Source organism: Corvus cornix, chromosome 1 (assembly GCF_000738735.6).
Source record: "Corvus cornix cornix isolate S_Up_H32 chromosome 1, ASM73873v5, whole genome shotgun sequence".
Lineage (NCBI taxonomy): Eukaryota > Metazoa > Chordata > Aves > Passeriformes > Corvidae > Corvus > Corvus cornix.
Window position 1 is genome coordinate 5,140,785 of NC_046332.1, and position 14,118 is coordinate 5,154,902.

Genomic DNA, 14,118 nt, shown 5'->3' on the forward strand with positions numbered 1-14,118 from the left:
CTGTGTTTTAAATAAAGAGAACGAGAAGCCTTGGTTTTCGTGAGGAAAAATAAATTTCAGGGAGGGTAAGAAACCAGGCTCTCCATGCATCAGAAATATTTTAAGAGATCTCATGAAAGAGAGGGAATTCCTTTAATGAAAGGCTGGATAGTAAATGCTGTTTCCTCTTGGCAAGGATAATGTGAAGGTGAGATTTGGGACTCTACACTCTTTTCTCCTGGGAGAGTATTTTAAGCATCTGGGATGTTATGAGGTGAATTACAGCAATAATAGGGACATTCTGTTCTTTAATATTGGAAGGGATTGCAGAGCGTGCAGGAAAATGAAAAAAGAAGTGACATTAAAACGTTATTGACTGTGAAACAAAATGAAGTTTCTTATTGTCTGAGAGTGAGTGATAGCACGGGGAATAATGTTTGACAATTCTTAGAGTGACCCTGGATGTTGAACATATAGGACTTGAAGACTAAAGAAGGATAATAAAAAGAAATACAGGGGCTGGAGGGCATAATGAACTATGTCAGAAATTTCCTACCTAGCTTTGAAGCTCCAAACAATTTCATTTCACCCCCTCCTTGTGATAGGCTGGGAACACATACCAGCTAAGGGTTCAGCAGTCCAAAATGCGTGTTGGTGCTTCATAGCTTTGGTACTAGAATGGCAGTGCTGAATCTTTTAGAGGTCTGGGAGCAGTACTGGAGACACCAGGATAAATGGTGTGTCCTTACATGTATTTTAAGAGCTAAAAGAACACAAGAAAAAGCACACATAGGAATCTTAGGAGACTTCACTTTTTGTGCAGGTCTGCACTAAATCTTACAGGGAGTACCTGTGGTGACAGTTTCAAAACTCAGGCTGGGGAGGTAGTAATGAAGCCATCACTGCTTTTCATTGGAAATTATAAAAGTAGGCATTGCCTTGGGCATTCCAGCAGACCACTGTAAATGGTGCTGTGTATTGTAGTGCTTAACCAGACCTGGAACCAGCAGCAGTGATACAAGTCACTAGGGCATGTATTCAGTAAGGGCTTTAAGGAAGAAGAAACTCCTAAGGATAAGGGACGAGGAGCAGTGCAAGTTAGAAGTACTGCGTGGGCACTCCAACACTTCCTGCCTGCATACTCCCAATATAAGCATAATCTGCCAGGGAGCTTCTGCTCGCGTGTTCTTCCCAAAGTGATAAGGATAGAGTATGTGAAGAACATGCTGATCTGAGAGGTGAAAAAGGGCTGCAAAGGTCATGTTCTGACCTTGGAGGAAGAGAAATAGTTGATTAAATGATTCACAGGACAAGCTCTACTTTAAGTACAGAAAAGAGCCTGTAGTGCTGTTGGAGCTTTGTGCCATTCTGGGGGGTTAAGTCAAAACTTTGGTGAGTACAAGGATTGCAGGTTATAAGGGATTCTTTTTTTCTCGGCATCTTTGCAGGAAAACAGTAAAACTGCAATAAGCAGTAGGTGTGTCGCACAAAGGTATTTGAGCCCCCAACAGTCATTTACCATTATGAATCTGAACCAGCAGGGCAGCCAGCTCAGTCTGTCCCTTGTGCACCAGCATGTGTTGTTACTCACCTTTTAAATGTGCTTCAAAGCCCTTGTGAAGTAGGGAGGCTGAGCACCACGAGCTCCAGAGCTCAGGGATCTGTGTGCAGAAGGACTGCCCAGCCATCCTCCTTCCTCTGGTTATTATGGGTATTGCTCCTTTTTTCTGACCGCAGGCGTGGCTGGCTAGCTTCTGGACACAGTGTACTTGGACTTTTCAAAGTAAAGCTGTACTAGATTAAAGAGTAGTTTCAGGCTTCGGTGCAGCAAAGTAACTTTAAATATACTTTCTGGTGGGATAATTGAGAATGATAGAACTGTAAGAGCAGGGAGATCTTGTATCATGCATCCCCTGGGACAGGTTCATCTCTGCCTTATGGTATCCTCGAAGAAAGTAAATGTCTATTAGAGGAAGCTGTAGTGTGAGATGCCTCAGTCTCACAAAGCAGTCTTTCTGGTGCCTTGCTTTCCTAGCTCCTGGGAAATGGGCATGTAGCTAGCTCCCATGACCAGTCTGAGTCTCTGCTTTCAAGTCCAAGCCTATTGTTTCTTGTCTTCACAGAGTCCAGTGTAGATAACGAATTATTCTTTCATCCTTTCAGCATTTTTAGAAGTTTAAAGGTTGTAGTAATACAGATGATCTGTGGCTCAAGAATATGCTGTGATGTTAAAACTAGCACATTTTAACGTGCCTAATTGTAGAACAGGGAAGGAGCAGTTAGAGCAATGTGACACCCATATAGGATGTAGTTTGCTTAAAAAACGGGGGGAAGAAATCACAATTCACACTGTGCATCTGCAGAATACCAGTGCCATAGTGGGGAAAATAAGGAAGTCTTCTGTCAGTATAAGGGCCAGATCTGAGAAGAACCAAAGGATGTAAAATGGCTCTGATCTTGGTGAGGGGGTTGGATGTCTGGCTGGATGCATAATTATAGCAGAGGTACAAGACCTCTTTTACAGTCAGAACTTGGGAAGCTAGTCACAGGCCACAACAATCTATGGTGATTAAAAGAAATGTCACCTCTTTCATATTTATTGAAAACATTTTTCTTAAAAGACAGTAAACATCTGCTGTGGAAGTGAGCGGCTGTGAGACAGAGCAGCGAGCAGAGCTGAGGGAAGGCAGTGTTGTTGGAAGAACAAAGAGCTGCTTTGGCGGCTCCTGTCTAGTTTGCCCATGCTTTGATATTCCCCCACTGATTGTGATATTTCCATGCCAATTATTGTATAAATTGCTCCTGGCTGACCTCGCCACTTAGCCATCCTTAGTTGGCCCAGTAGTGGGAGGAATTTGAATGAGGAATAAATAGCTTTATGAGTTGGTTTAGGAAGGATGGTCCGTGTACTGGGAGTGGCAGGATGGTGGCAGGAATGGATGAGGAAGAGGATAGGGGATCGGGTATCCTTTTGGTGGTACCATTTAAACATTAAAGCAAAAGGGTGGAGAATAGGGACAGAGTTGTTCTGCAGGTGGCTCCAGCCAGCCTTTCAGTACACTAAGCTCTCTTGGCATGACAAAAAATACACCAAACAAAACACTGTATTTTCCCAGAATGAGGCTTTACAGTCTTGGGGGGGTGGGGGGGCTTACCACATGTTTTCTTCTGATAGCATTGTTTTTTTCCATCTGGCAGCAGGTTGCAGTGTAGGGAAGATTGTTCCTGCTGTGACTCATTTATGCAAAAATTAAGCTCAAACCTAATTTTCAGTTGCGTGCCTTTAACAGGAGACTTCACAGAATAGCAGGTATGTGTTGCTTAAAGATTGTCTCTGTTTTGGCATTGCCTGGTGGGGCAGAGTCTCCCTCAGAGATTTTATTAGTCTTCAGCCTATGGGAAAAAAATAATGATGGCTTCCTGGGAGAGCGTTCTCAGTGGCAGGACAACGGTGAGCTTGGAAGAGCCTTCTTGAAATGAATTACTGTTTTGTGGGTATCAACCCTGCTGTGGAGGCCAGAGAAAAAGCAGGGACTAAGTAATGGGCTGGGTTTGGCAAGACCTGTCTGCATCCTCCTTGGGTGACAGAAGGGAGAGAGGAAGGGCCATCCCCTGGGAGGCCTCATGCATAAGTGAGACTGAAAAATTAATCTGAATTAAGATGGAATATGAGCTCGGAGGATGTTAACTGTCCCTGAGTAATCCACTGGAAGCAAAGGCCTGTGCAGGGTGCAGTGCTCCTGCTTTGGGGCAGGGGAGTGGGAGCGCTGAGGAGGGGTGATGCCACAGCCTGCAGGACACAGGGAGCAGCAGGACATGGGGAACAGCAGGAGGAAGTCTGCTGGCACTTGCCTCACCTCAGATGGCACCATCCCATGCATTGGAGTGCAGGGGCTGGCCGGGTGGTCAGCCTGGGCTCCTGCATATCCCCTGCCCCCCCCCCAGGACCTGCAGGAGGGCAGCAGTAGCCACAGCCTGTGGTGCACTTGCACCTGCTCTTGGGTTGAGCTTGCCTGGAGCATCCCTCAAGCTTGGAATTAGACACTTTAGCATAACTGCCCTTTAGCACTTATGTCTGAATTGTCTTCGTTACTGGGGACTTTCTGCCAGGTCCTGTGGTCTGCCACAGATGCTAATTTGTCATAGCCAAGTAGGATTTATGCATGCTCCCCTTCCCTTCTCTGCATAGGGGCACAAGCTCCCATGTCAGTTCTGAGGATGTTTTGAGGGAACCCATTCAGTTGTTCAGAGCAGAAATAGTCATGCTTTTCGAGAAGAAGCTGAAATGCTAAGGTTTTTAGCTTCTGTTGTAGCATAACCAAGGCATAGTGTGCAGACCAGATGTGACCCACGTTGTTGAAGAGTACAGTCTGTAATGACATGGGTCATGAAGGGGCACAAGGACAGCTGTACCACTTCAGAGTAAATCCTGCACCTTGCTCAGCATCATGCCTCAAAAAGCTGTAAGCAGGCAGCTATGCACTTGCAGCTTGTTTTGGGAGCCTTATGAACCTGATGTCATTTACCTATTTAGTAGCCCTCCTTCAAGTGCTTGTCCCACTCACATTTTGACCCATGTAAACTTTTTCCATACCCCCAATATCCTTTGGCAAGGGCATCCACAGATCTGCTGTGTGCAGCTGCAAAAATTGCCTCGCTTGTTATAAATCTGGATCTGGCCAGTCTTGGTTGATGGCCTTTGGTTTTTAAACTAGAAGAGATGATAAAGGGTCAAATTCTTGACTGTCCTTGCTATGGTTATGTATTTGTGAAAAAACCTTTACCAGATCCCCTTCAAGTCACCTTTTTTTTTTCCCAGACTCCATTATTTTTTGACAGAGAAGCCATTCCCTAGTGTTTATCCTCATTGTTGCTCTTCTCTTGACACTTTCTCAGGAGCGCCTGTGAGTTGAACAAACAAAAGTGACAACAACAAAACCCAGATGTGTTGCTGTGTATTTGTGAAAGGGAGAGGGATCTCTTTGGAAGTGTGTTCTGTCTAGTAACTGTAGTCAAAGGCACAAAGTAATTTTTAAAGGAAATTTAGGATTAGTACTGTCAGTTATTGACAAATAGTACTTTAGAGCTTCTCAGTGAAGGAAAGCTGCTGTAAAGCTGCAGGGGTAGAAACATCCCCTCAAACTACGTAATCCATTTGGTGTTTAGCACTATTAGCCCTGTGCTTATAGAAGATATCTATGCCAAGAAGATATTTATATGAAGACCTTTTTAGTTGCTCTCTAGTGATTAGAAACGCACGATAATACTCATAAGAGCTCAAGTTTCTCCTTTGGATTAAACAACTACTGGCAATGATTATTGATATCTAAGATAACTACAATGGCTGTAGTGCCTTTGGATGTGGTGCAGACATGACCCGTATGGTCTGAGATGGGGAGAATATTTGTGCAAGAAGGCTCTTCGTCAGTCTGTCATGCGTTTTTATTTATTCTTTTAATCTGTCAATGCTGTGGCAGAGTTTCTGTGTGCTCAGGCATCCCCTCGTCCATTACACCCACCTGTCCCTTGCAATAAGCCATGAGTCAATGTTCTCAGGAAGATTTTGCACGCCTGTTCTTCTGAAAGGGACCTGAAGGTCCACCTTCTTCCCAGAGGGTAAGTGTTTGGCACTTTCTGAAATAGTGCATCTTCAAAGTACTTGAGCTCAGGCACCTGAAATGACCAGTTGCATGTGAAAAACCTGAGCTCTGAGCTCTGTGTGTGTCTCTGTGGAAAGGTCAGATCTTGCCCCAATTATCTGAGGTTGCTGTGAGGATACAGGTTTTGCAAAGACACAGTGTACTCAGAAGCTGAGCTGCAGCACTGCTGGGGGAGATGCCTGGCTGGCAGGGATGCTTGATGCTCCTTTCTTGCTCCTTTCTTTCTTGGAGAGGCATTGAAATCCTGGCTGTGGTGTGACAAGGGAGACTTGAGTGAGTATGTGACTCTGACATTGCATTTTTCTCTTTCCTTTTCCTGGCTTTTTGGAGCTGTTTCCCATGACATTTGCAGTGGCCCTGGAGCCTGCTGGGTGGGTTGGCATAGGGGAGGTGCAGGTACTGGGCATCTGAGGTCCCTGGGTCCTGCACTGTCCCTTGCTGCTTGAGTCCAACCACCTGGCTGCATGTCCCCTCTTGCCACTGCTCTTATCCCCCTGTGCACCTCCGGGGCCTGGGAGATGGGTGAGCTGAGAGCTGCCTGGCTGTTGTTTGGCTTGCTCCTAGCTCAAAAGGCTGTCAACAACAGCCCAGATCTGTAGGGGATAAGGATCAGGGAATGGCTTCCTCCTTATTGCATGGGATTTGCTGTCTTTTGGAAAAAAACAGATGCACAAACCTATAATTTCTTATTAATTTTAAAGTAGCACTTGGCTTGCTACCTCCTCCCTATCAGCCCTTGCGTTGTCAGTAAATTATATTGGATTTGCAATTAAAAGCCAGCTGTGTCAGTGCAGTACCAGCCAAATGCCACCATCACTGTCTCCTGGGCATCCTAAGGAAGGTGTGGAGCACACAGTTCTTCCTGCAGTGAGCTCTTCTCTCACTTTAGGAGGGAATGAGAAGAGTTTAAATGGGATCTCAGACACATTATTTTTGTTAATCAGAGCTCTTGCTCGCTAAGAAATGCAGTTCCTGTGTGTTGTGGATGTAGCAATTCCCAGAGCTTGCAAAATGCCAAACATCATGCAAAGGGTAACTGTTTGAGGACAACATGTACTGGTGGATGTCTGCCTCAGGCTGATTGTTTTTCTTGTTTCCTTTCTTGATTAAAATAGTTTCAGAGAAGTATTTCTGCTTCTGCTGTTTGGGTTTTTTTAAAGGTGTTGAAAAGCATTTGTGCCCAGCTGTGTTGGAGCAGGAGTTCACGGCCAGGCACAGGGAACAGCACTGTGGATGTGCTGCTCCTTGCCCCTCTGGAGATCTAGCCTGTTCATCCAACTTCTGAGCCTTTGTGTCTCACCTCTGGGACAGAAACCTGCTGCAAGTGGTAACAAAAGCCTGACTGTTTCGTCTTCTATCCATACTGGAGCTGGGCAGGACTTTCTCTGCACTGTCTTCCTTCTGTCCCTCAGCTTCTTAGGCTCCTGGAGCCAGAAAGGGAAACCAGGAGCTCTTTGGCTCTTAACTCTCTCTCACTTTTGGCTGCATTAGGAAGGTGCAGCAATCCAGTGCAAGAGAGAATAGAAGAGGAGGAATGTAGAAAGTGGGTCTCTTCAGAACCTGAAGGAGGACTCCAGGTAGAGTTACAATCAAGGTCCTAAAAGCTATTGATAAGGGAAGAAGGAAGCCCACGTTAGTGCTGGCCATGAGGGTGGTGAGATTTGACATCTACCAAAAATCTGTGCTGTGGGTCTCCAGTGAGCTTTGGAAAGTCCGATACACATCTCTGATAAAATGCTTTTTTTCAACCGGATAGTTGGAAAACTCCTATGTAAAAAATCCAGCACCATGGATTTTTATCAGGATTAAAAGCCTGATAAACAAAGTTGTGCACTTAGCTGAGAAATGCTTGAATGAGTGTCGTGTGTGCAACTTTTAATTCCTCCCAGTGCATATTTGCCTTGTGGTGCAATTTTAATTGTCATTGCATGTGGGATATCTGTATGCTGTAGCAAGACTACATGTGCATACAAAAATTGGATTATGAGCTGTCTTTAGGTATGTAATAAAGATCTTGTCCTTCCTGCTGCTTTGAAAACAGTTTCCTTCAAAGGCTGTAGTATTTGCTTGATCCTTTGGCATTTGTGGGGTGAGACAAGAGGCTGTCTGCACCCTAGATGTGTTAGTTGTCTCTAGCAGTATCTTTCCCCAGGATGAAGAGATTGGTACAGCAAACAGTGGGGGAGTGTTTGCCTCTGTTGTTCCTCTCCCTGCTTGTTTCAAATGTGCTAGCTTTCCCTGTCCTCCCCTTAAATCACATTATTTCATAAAGAGTAAAAAGAAACATAATTTGGAGCAGCAGCAAGCTGAGCCCAAGTTAATAGTTTGAATTGCACTCCATCTGTTCAGCTGCATGCCCTGATGGATGTGCTGAACCTATTTTTCACAATTTGTTTTAAGCTGCTAAGAACCATCTCTCCTGGCTCCAGTCCAGGCTGGCTGTGGAGAAAAACTTCATATCTGGACATCGATGTCCAGAGGTTTATTGAATCAATAAACCCCAGATTCAAGGCTACCTCTTCCCCTGCAAGATGCCAGTTTTTGAAAGGTTAAATTCTTCTCTGGACTTGAGCATTGTTATTGAAAATTAGAGGAGAGGGGGAAGCCCCCAACATACACACGCACAGAGAGGATGAAATTTGCAAACGTGATTATGCAGGACCTGCTTTAAATCGGCTTATTGCTGTTTTATGATGGCAAGCAAGCAGTCACAGAAGCCAGGATTGGCCTTGCCATGTGTGCGTGCTGCTGGTAACTCAATAACCGATGAACACCCACCGTGGTCTCCAGACCTCGAGCCTTTGATGTAGCAACAAACAAGATAGATTGCTGTAATTTATCTGGCCCCTGGAGGGCTGTGTTGGTAATGTGCCATGAGCCCAAGGGCCAGCCATCCATAATCTGTGTAAAAATACAGCGGATCGCAGTCACCGTGCTGCGCGGCTGTCTTTGTTTTGTGCTGCGCACGTTTGCGTGTGTACGGCGCACGGTGCTGGGCCCTGACTTCAGCAGCCGGGGCACTGAGCTCTAGTGTAAAGTGCCCACTCCCTCCATTAACTTTAATTGGTTTTGTTATGTACTAAATGCACACCTTTCAGACAGGCTTGGGAAGGCAGTGCTGGAAACCTGATATTTTTCTGTGTGCCTTTACAAGTGTAAGAGAGAACGCAGAAGGTGTGCTGGGTTTGGGGAAAAAGAATGGGATTTTTGTACCAGCTGAGGCCTCTGGTGGGTTTGCTGATGGAGGACGAGTGCCTGGGGCATTGGAGTTGGGTGGCCCAGCAACTGAAGGGAGGGAGTGCAGCCCCCTGGCTTGCACAGGGGCCTCTCTCCATGGGGTGGTAAGAGTTGGAAAGTAAGAGTACTGAAAACAAAGACCTGTCACCTTGAGTTTCTGATTTGTTACTGTGTGGTGCATTGCCCTTTCACGCCTGGGTTCTTACTGCTTCCAAACAAGGGGTTTATGTTACCTCACTGCTGCTTCTTTCATGGGGTGTTTTTAAAACACATCCATTGAGTCAGCAAGAATTCTCCAGTGTGACTCGGGAGGGTGCTGGGCCAGAGCCCGATGTGCCAGCTGTAAAATGGGGTGTGAGGACTTGCCTGGTCCAGCATGGCCATAGAAAAGGGGTGGTAGGATGGGTGTATCTGGGTGTACGTGTGGGGATTGCCTGCTGGTCAGTAACCCTGGGCTCCTCTCCCCACAGGCATGGCATTGGCCCAGCGGCAAGTGACGGTGCAGGAGGGACCCCTGTACCGCACAGAGGGATCCCACGTCACCCTGTGGTGCAAGGTGAGCGGCTACCAGGGCCCGGCGGAGCAGAACTTCCAGTGGTCCATCTACCTGCCCTCGGCCCCCGAGCGGGAGGTGCAGATCGTCAGCACCGTGGACCCCTCCTTCCCCTACGCCATCTACACGCAGCGCGTGCGCAGCCGGGGCATCTTCGTGGAGCGGCTGCAGGGGGACGCCGTCCTGCTGCACATCACCGAGCTGCAGGAGCGCGACGCCGGCGAGTACGAGTGCCACACGCCCAACACCGACGAGAGGTACTTCGGCAGCTACAGCGCCAAGATGAACCTCGTGGGTAAGCTGTCCTGCTCTCGGCGCTGGGCCAGTGGGGTGACAAACCCTTGAACCCCTGTGTGCACTGTGGTCTGTATAGGCTGTTAGATGAAAATCCTGTGAGGGAGAACTGGAGCGGAGAGCAGGTGGCACAGTGGTAGGAGTTGCAGGAAATCACAGTATAGAGGCACAGGAAGCAGCAAGCTTTCTTCAGTAATAAGGCCCTTCTGAAAACGAGGCATCAGGCAGCACGGCCAGGCAGAGGAATGTTTGAAGCCATAGCTGAAAGCAAGATGGATGTGGAACTGATTTACGCGGAGGGAAAGGAGCAGGGAGTCTGTATCAGATGGCGTAAGTCACAGACGAGAGAGCTGTGTGCCAACGGTGGTGAAATAGCTGAGCAGGGAAGAGAGGAGTAATAATGAGCAACACATAAAAGTGAACAGGAGAGATGGTCATCTTCAGACTCTTACAGCAGTGCTGAATGCATCCCGAAACCAGCACACCGATCACATTGAGCTGGCTGTAGATGAGTGTGGAGAAGTTGGTTTGGGATTTTTTTTTTTGCTTTGCTTTAGAAAAATCAAAAATAGGTTCTTTAAAATCTGGAGTATTTCCATGGCACTTCTCTGACTAGAAGATTTGACCTTCTCAAGCTTCAGCTTGCTTTCTGTATCTCAAAACAGGATTGTATTCCAAGTGTCTAACTCAGCTAACAGCAGTCAAATGGCTTCCATCCAACTCTTTGGCTGAAAGACCCCTAAAAGAGCTCCTTCCCAACACAGACATGCCTCTAGCAAATTTAAGCCCACAGACAGCAAGCAGGCTTGCTTTCCTTAGGTGGTGTCTGTGAGCCTGCAGCTTGGAAACCGCTTTGACATTACCCAGGCGTGGTGGAGTTGCTGGTTCAGGCTGTGTTGACACAAGAAGTTCCAGTGAGAAAGGAGCCAGGATGTGATTTAAATCACAATAGCCTTCCTTTGGGTTGAGCTTCTTGCCTCCAGCTTTTGTGGCCTTGGCTTCTTTCCTTCAGGGGTGCCAGCCCAGCCACTCTTCCAGGTGAAGCTCCGCAGCATGGGTGCAGGTGCTTATTTAGGTGCCTGTTTTCCCATCTGGTGTCCATGAGCAGTCGGGAGGCAGATGCCTTGAGTATTCTATTTTTTATTTGTAGTTCTGTGATTTGTTTTAGGTGCCCAGATTTGCAGTTCCCACTGCAGTTCAAACAAGACTGAGTCAGCGCTGCTGCTGTTACAGTCACCTCGGGGAGTGAAACCCATTGAAACCGACACCTGCTGAAAAAACGTGCCTGGGAGCAGGGTGGGGTTGGAAGTTGGGTTGCTCTGCCAGGGAGCTGCAGCTGGGCACAGTCAGCACATCCAGTGGCTGGGCAGTGCGAAGCTCCTCAACTGCTCTCCAAGGGTCTGGGGAGTCAGAGCTGGGTTGGTCTGTTTTGCTCTGTCCTACCCTTTCCACAGCTACAAACCACAGTAAGATTTGGGAGTCCCTAGGCACCCGTGAGCAGTGCTTTGAGGACATTGGCTTTGGGGCTTACATGTGTCGGAGATACTCAAGAAAATTGATCTGAACTAACTTCTAGTGGATTAGTTAAATCACATTATGCTCCTTCGTGGATGCTCGCGCTCAGGATTTTGGGCCCTGATTTGGTTTAGCTTAATTCATTACTGAAAATTCACTTCAGAAATGACTTAGGGTCACTTGCATTTTGAACGTGTGCATCTGTGTAAAGCGCTTTCTGTGGGTTAGCCAAACTCTGACAGAAACTGAGTTTTTCAGAGTGCTTCCTACAGTGAGCTGTAGACAGCAGGCCCTTACAGAGAGCCTTCCCTCTGCCTCCCATTCGTGGGAACTGGTGCTGACTTCAGCCTTGTTGGACCCCGAAGTCCTGCTGGGGAAATGGGCTCCTCTCTGCAGAGCTGGGCAGATCACGTGTCCTTTATTTTCCTGTTGTTTTAGCTCTCAACTACAGGCTGGGGATTTTCAGGCTGGTTTTCTTTCTGCAGAGAGTATGTGCAAGAAGAGGTACAGAGGAGAGTTACTGTTCTCATTTTCTCAGAAAAAGAACCAAACTTTTCTCTTTTTTTGTTCATCCAGTTATGAATTTTTAATTGACTCATTAGATTGAGTGGCTCTTTTTTGGCAGCAGCAAAGCCTGAAGGGAGACAGGTTTGTTAGCATCTCTATTCTCTCCACTTACGTGTGAAGTGGATGGGTTTGAAGCAGTGTTGATTTTAGGCTTGCTGCTCTGGGACCTTGGAATTGTTGTGTCCCATGGTTTGAGGAAAGAGCTGGAGGAGGAGTTTCTCCTCTTTTCCACCTGCATGATACAGTCCTGTGACGGGGGAGCTGGATGGACATTGGTGCAGCAGCACATGGGGCTGCTGTCTGCCCCGGGACAGCTCAGCTTACAGCAGAGCAGCTGGGATGTGTTCTGCTCCTGCCGTCTGAGCATTGTTGAAGGCTGTATCTCCAGGGCTCCAAGGCTGCTGAAAAATAATCTTGTCAGCTTCAGAGACATGCCAGTTTGGCTTGAAAGTACACGTCTATCTACCTCATGAACAGCAGGCGTGGTTGGTTGTCCCTCTCCCATTTTTAGTGTCACTGCTCCAGATGCCTTTTCCTTCACTGAGACTTTGGCCATGGTCTAGTAGCACTTTGAAGACCTGATGTCTCTGATGGCCTGGAGTAAGAAGTACTCCCCAGGCACTCTGTGGGACTCTTATCTGAATTTAGGCATGCACCACAAGTGCTAATCTCACTGAAGCTAGGAATGAGGCCAGTCATGTGGTTCAAAGGCCTTCTGCCATGCGAACATGTGTATCAAGGCCTAATCTTCTTCACCACTCTTCAGTTTCCTTCAGTTGCTTCAAAAACAAGCCTTTCTGTATCGTGCTGCTCCTCTTATCATCCCCCTCTGAGCTGCACCTTTGAGAAGATGGAGTTATACCTGGGCTGCAAGGTGTGTTAGGAGAAGAATTTAGGACGTGTCAGACTGAGTTTCAGGTGCTGAGGGAGGTGGGGTAAAAAAAAAAAAAAAAAAAAAAAAGTGGGGTGCTGCTTTTCAGGATGTTGTGGAACCACAACCTTGTGATTGATTTATGAGAAGAGATCAGCCCATGTACAAAGTCTGCAACTCTGTTGTTTGCCTTCAGATTTCAGTTCCCTGAGGTGGACAAAAATTGCTGAGGCTAGTTCATGCTCTCTTACTTAGGGTGAGGGGAAAAGATTTTAGAAGATCTCATCTCCCACCCATTTAACACCAGGCTCACTGCCCAAGGTAGATGTTCAGGCAATACCTGCCATCAGAAGACAGAAAAGGACAAATCTGGAGAGCAGTCCATCTTTGTTTAAATCAAGCGCATCGTTCTCTATGGTGACTAAAGAGAGATCCTACATGTTACACTCATAACTAGCTAGTGGCTGAAGACTTGGCTGCTTTTGGAAACTTCCCCTATCAGGCTTCTAAGCAACTGATAGGAATTTTGGCTTTGTGGTTGAATTGGGAAGACACTTGAGCGTACTGAAGAGGGGAGTTACAAAACTTAAATTGGACTGATTAAATTGTGGGTCTGGGGACTATGCACACAATTGTATTGGGGTCCTGCCTGTTGCTGGCTGTGAGAAGTAGTGTGGGCTGTTCCTTCACTTTTCTAAGAAGTTAAGGACAGCAAAGGCTTTGCAGGTGAAGGAAAGCAGCATCCCAGAAGCACAGCATCACCACTGGCAGGACAGCAGTATTTTCCAGATTGTCACTGGAATTACCCTTTTCTTAGTAACTCTTAAAATACGGGCAGAAGAGGAGGTTTCTGCACAGCAGTTTAGGTGGTGAAGCTGCAGGAGTGCAAACTGAGGTGCTGGTTTGTTCTTCTTTTGATGGGCAAACTTGTGTTTTGCTGCAGGGTAGAACTGATCACGTGGCAGTTCCTTCAAGGAGCGTGAGTCACTGCAAATTTGTACTCCACTATGTCTCTGCAATGAGTTGTTTGTGTACCTGTACCCTTACTTAGATAACAGTGAAGAGGCCCAGGTCTAACCTCTTCAGAAGCTTCAGACTTTTATCTCAGTGTTTTTTCATCTGTGCTCCCAAAAACGTTGAGATCTTCTTCAGAGTAAGTGATTTGAGGGAAGAAATCAAGCTTTGAGGTTTTTCTTAAACAGGTAGTGATAGAGCGGGAGGAAAGGTTTCAAAGCCCTTGAGGGGGTGGCAGCTCTTTTAGTCTTTATTTTGGGGGAAGCAGCTGTACAGCATCAATCCTAAACAAGTTAAAGCAAAAAAATGAAAGGGGTTTGGATGGGAGAAGACCACAGTCTCCACGGTACCACAGGCTGGGAAGAAGCAATGTCAGTGCAGACTTGAGAAACAAGGAGCACTCAAACACAGCTGCCTTTGCAGTGGGC

The 14,118-nt window shown here is 46.8% G+C and overlaps 1 protein-coding gene across 2 annotated transcripts in view; it reads left to right on the forward strand.

Moving 5' to 3' along the window:
• Positions 1–14,118, forward strand: part of IGSF3 (immunoglobulin superfamily member 3) — a 94,830-nt gene that overhangs the window by 18,041 nt on the left and 62,671 nt on the right. For both annotated transcript variants that reach the window (XM_039555835.1, XM_039555840.1), the window contains exon 2: positions 9,347–9,724. In XM_039555835.1, coding sequence (XP_039411769.1) covers positions 9,347–9,724 — 378 coding nt within the window. The remainder of the gene's footprint in view (positions 1–9,346; positions 9,725–14,118) is intronic.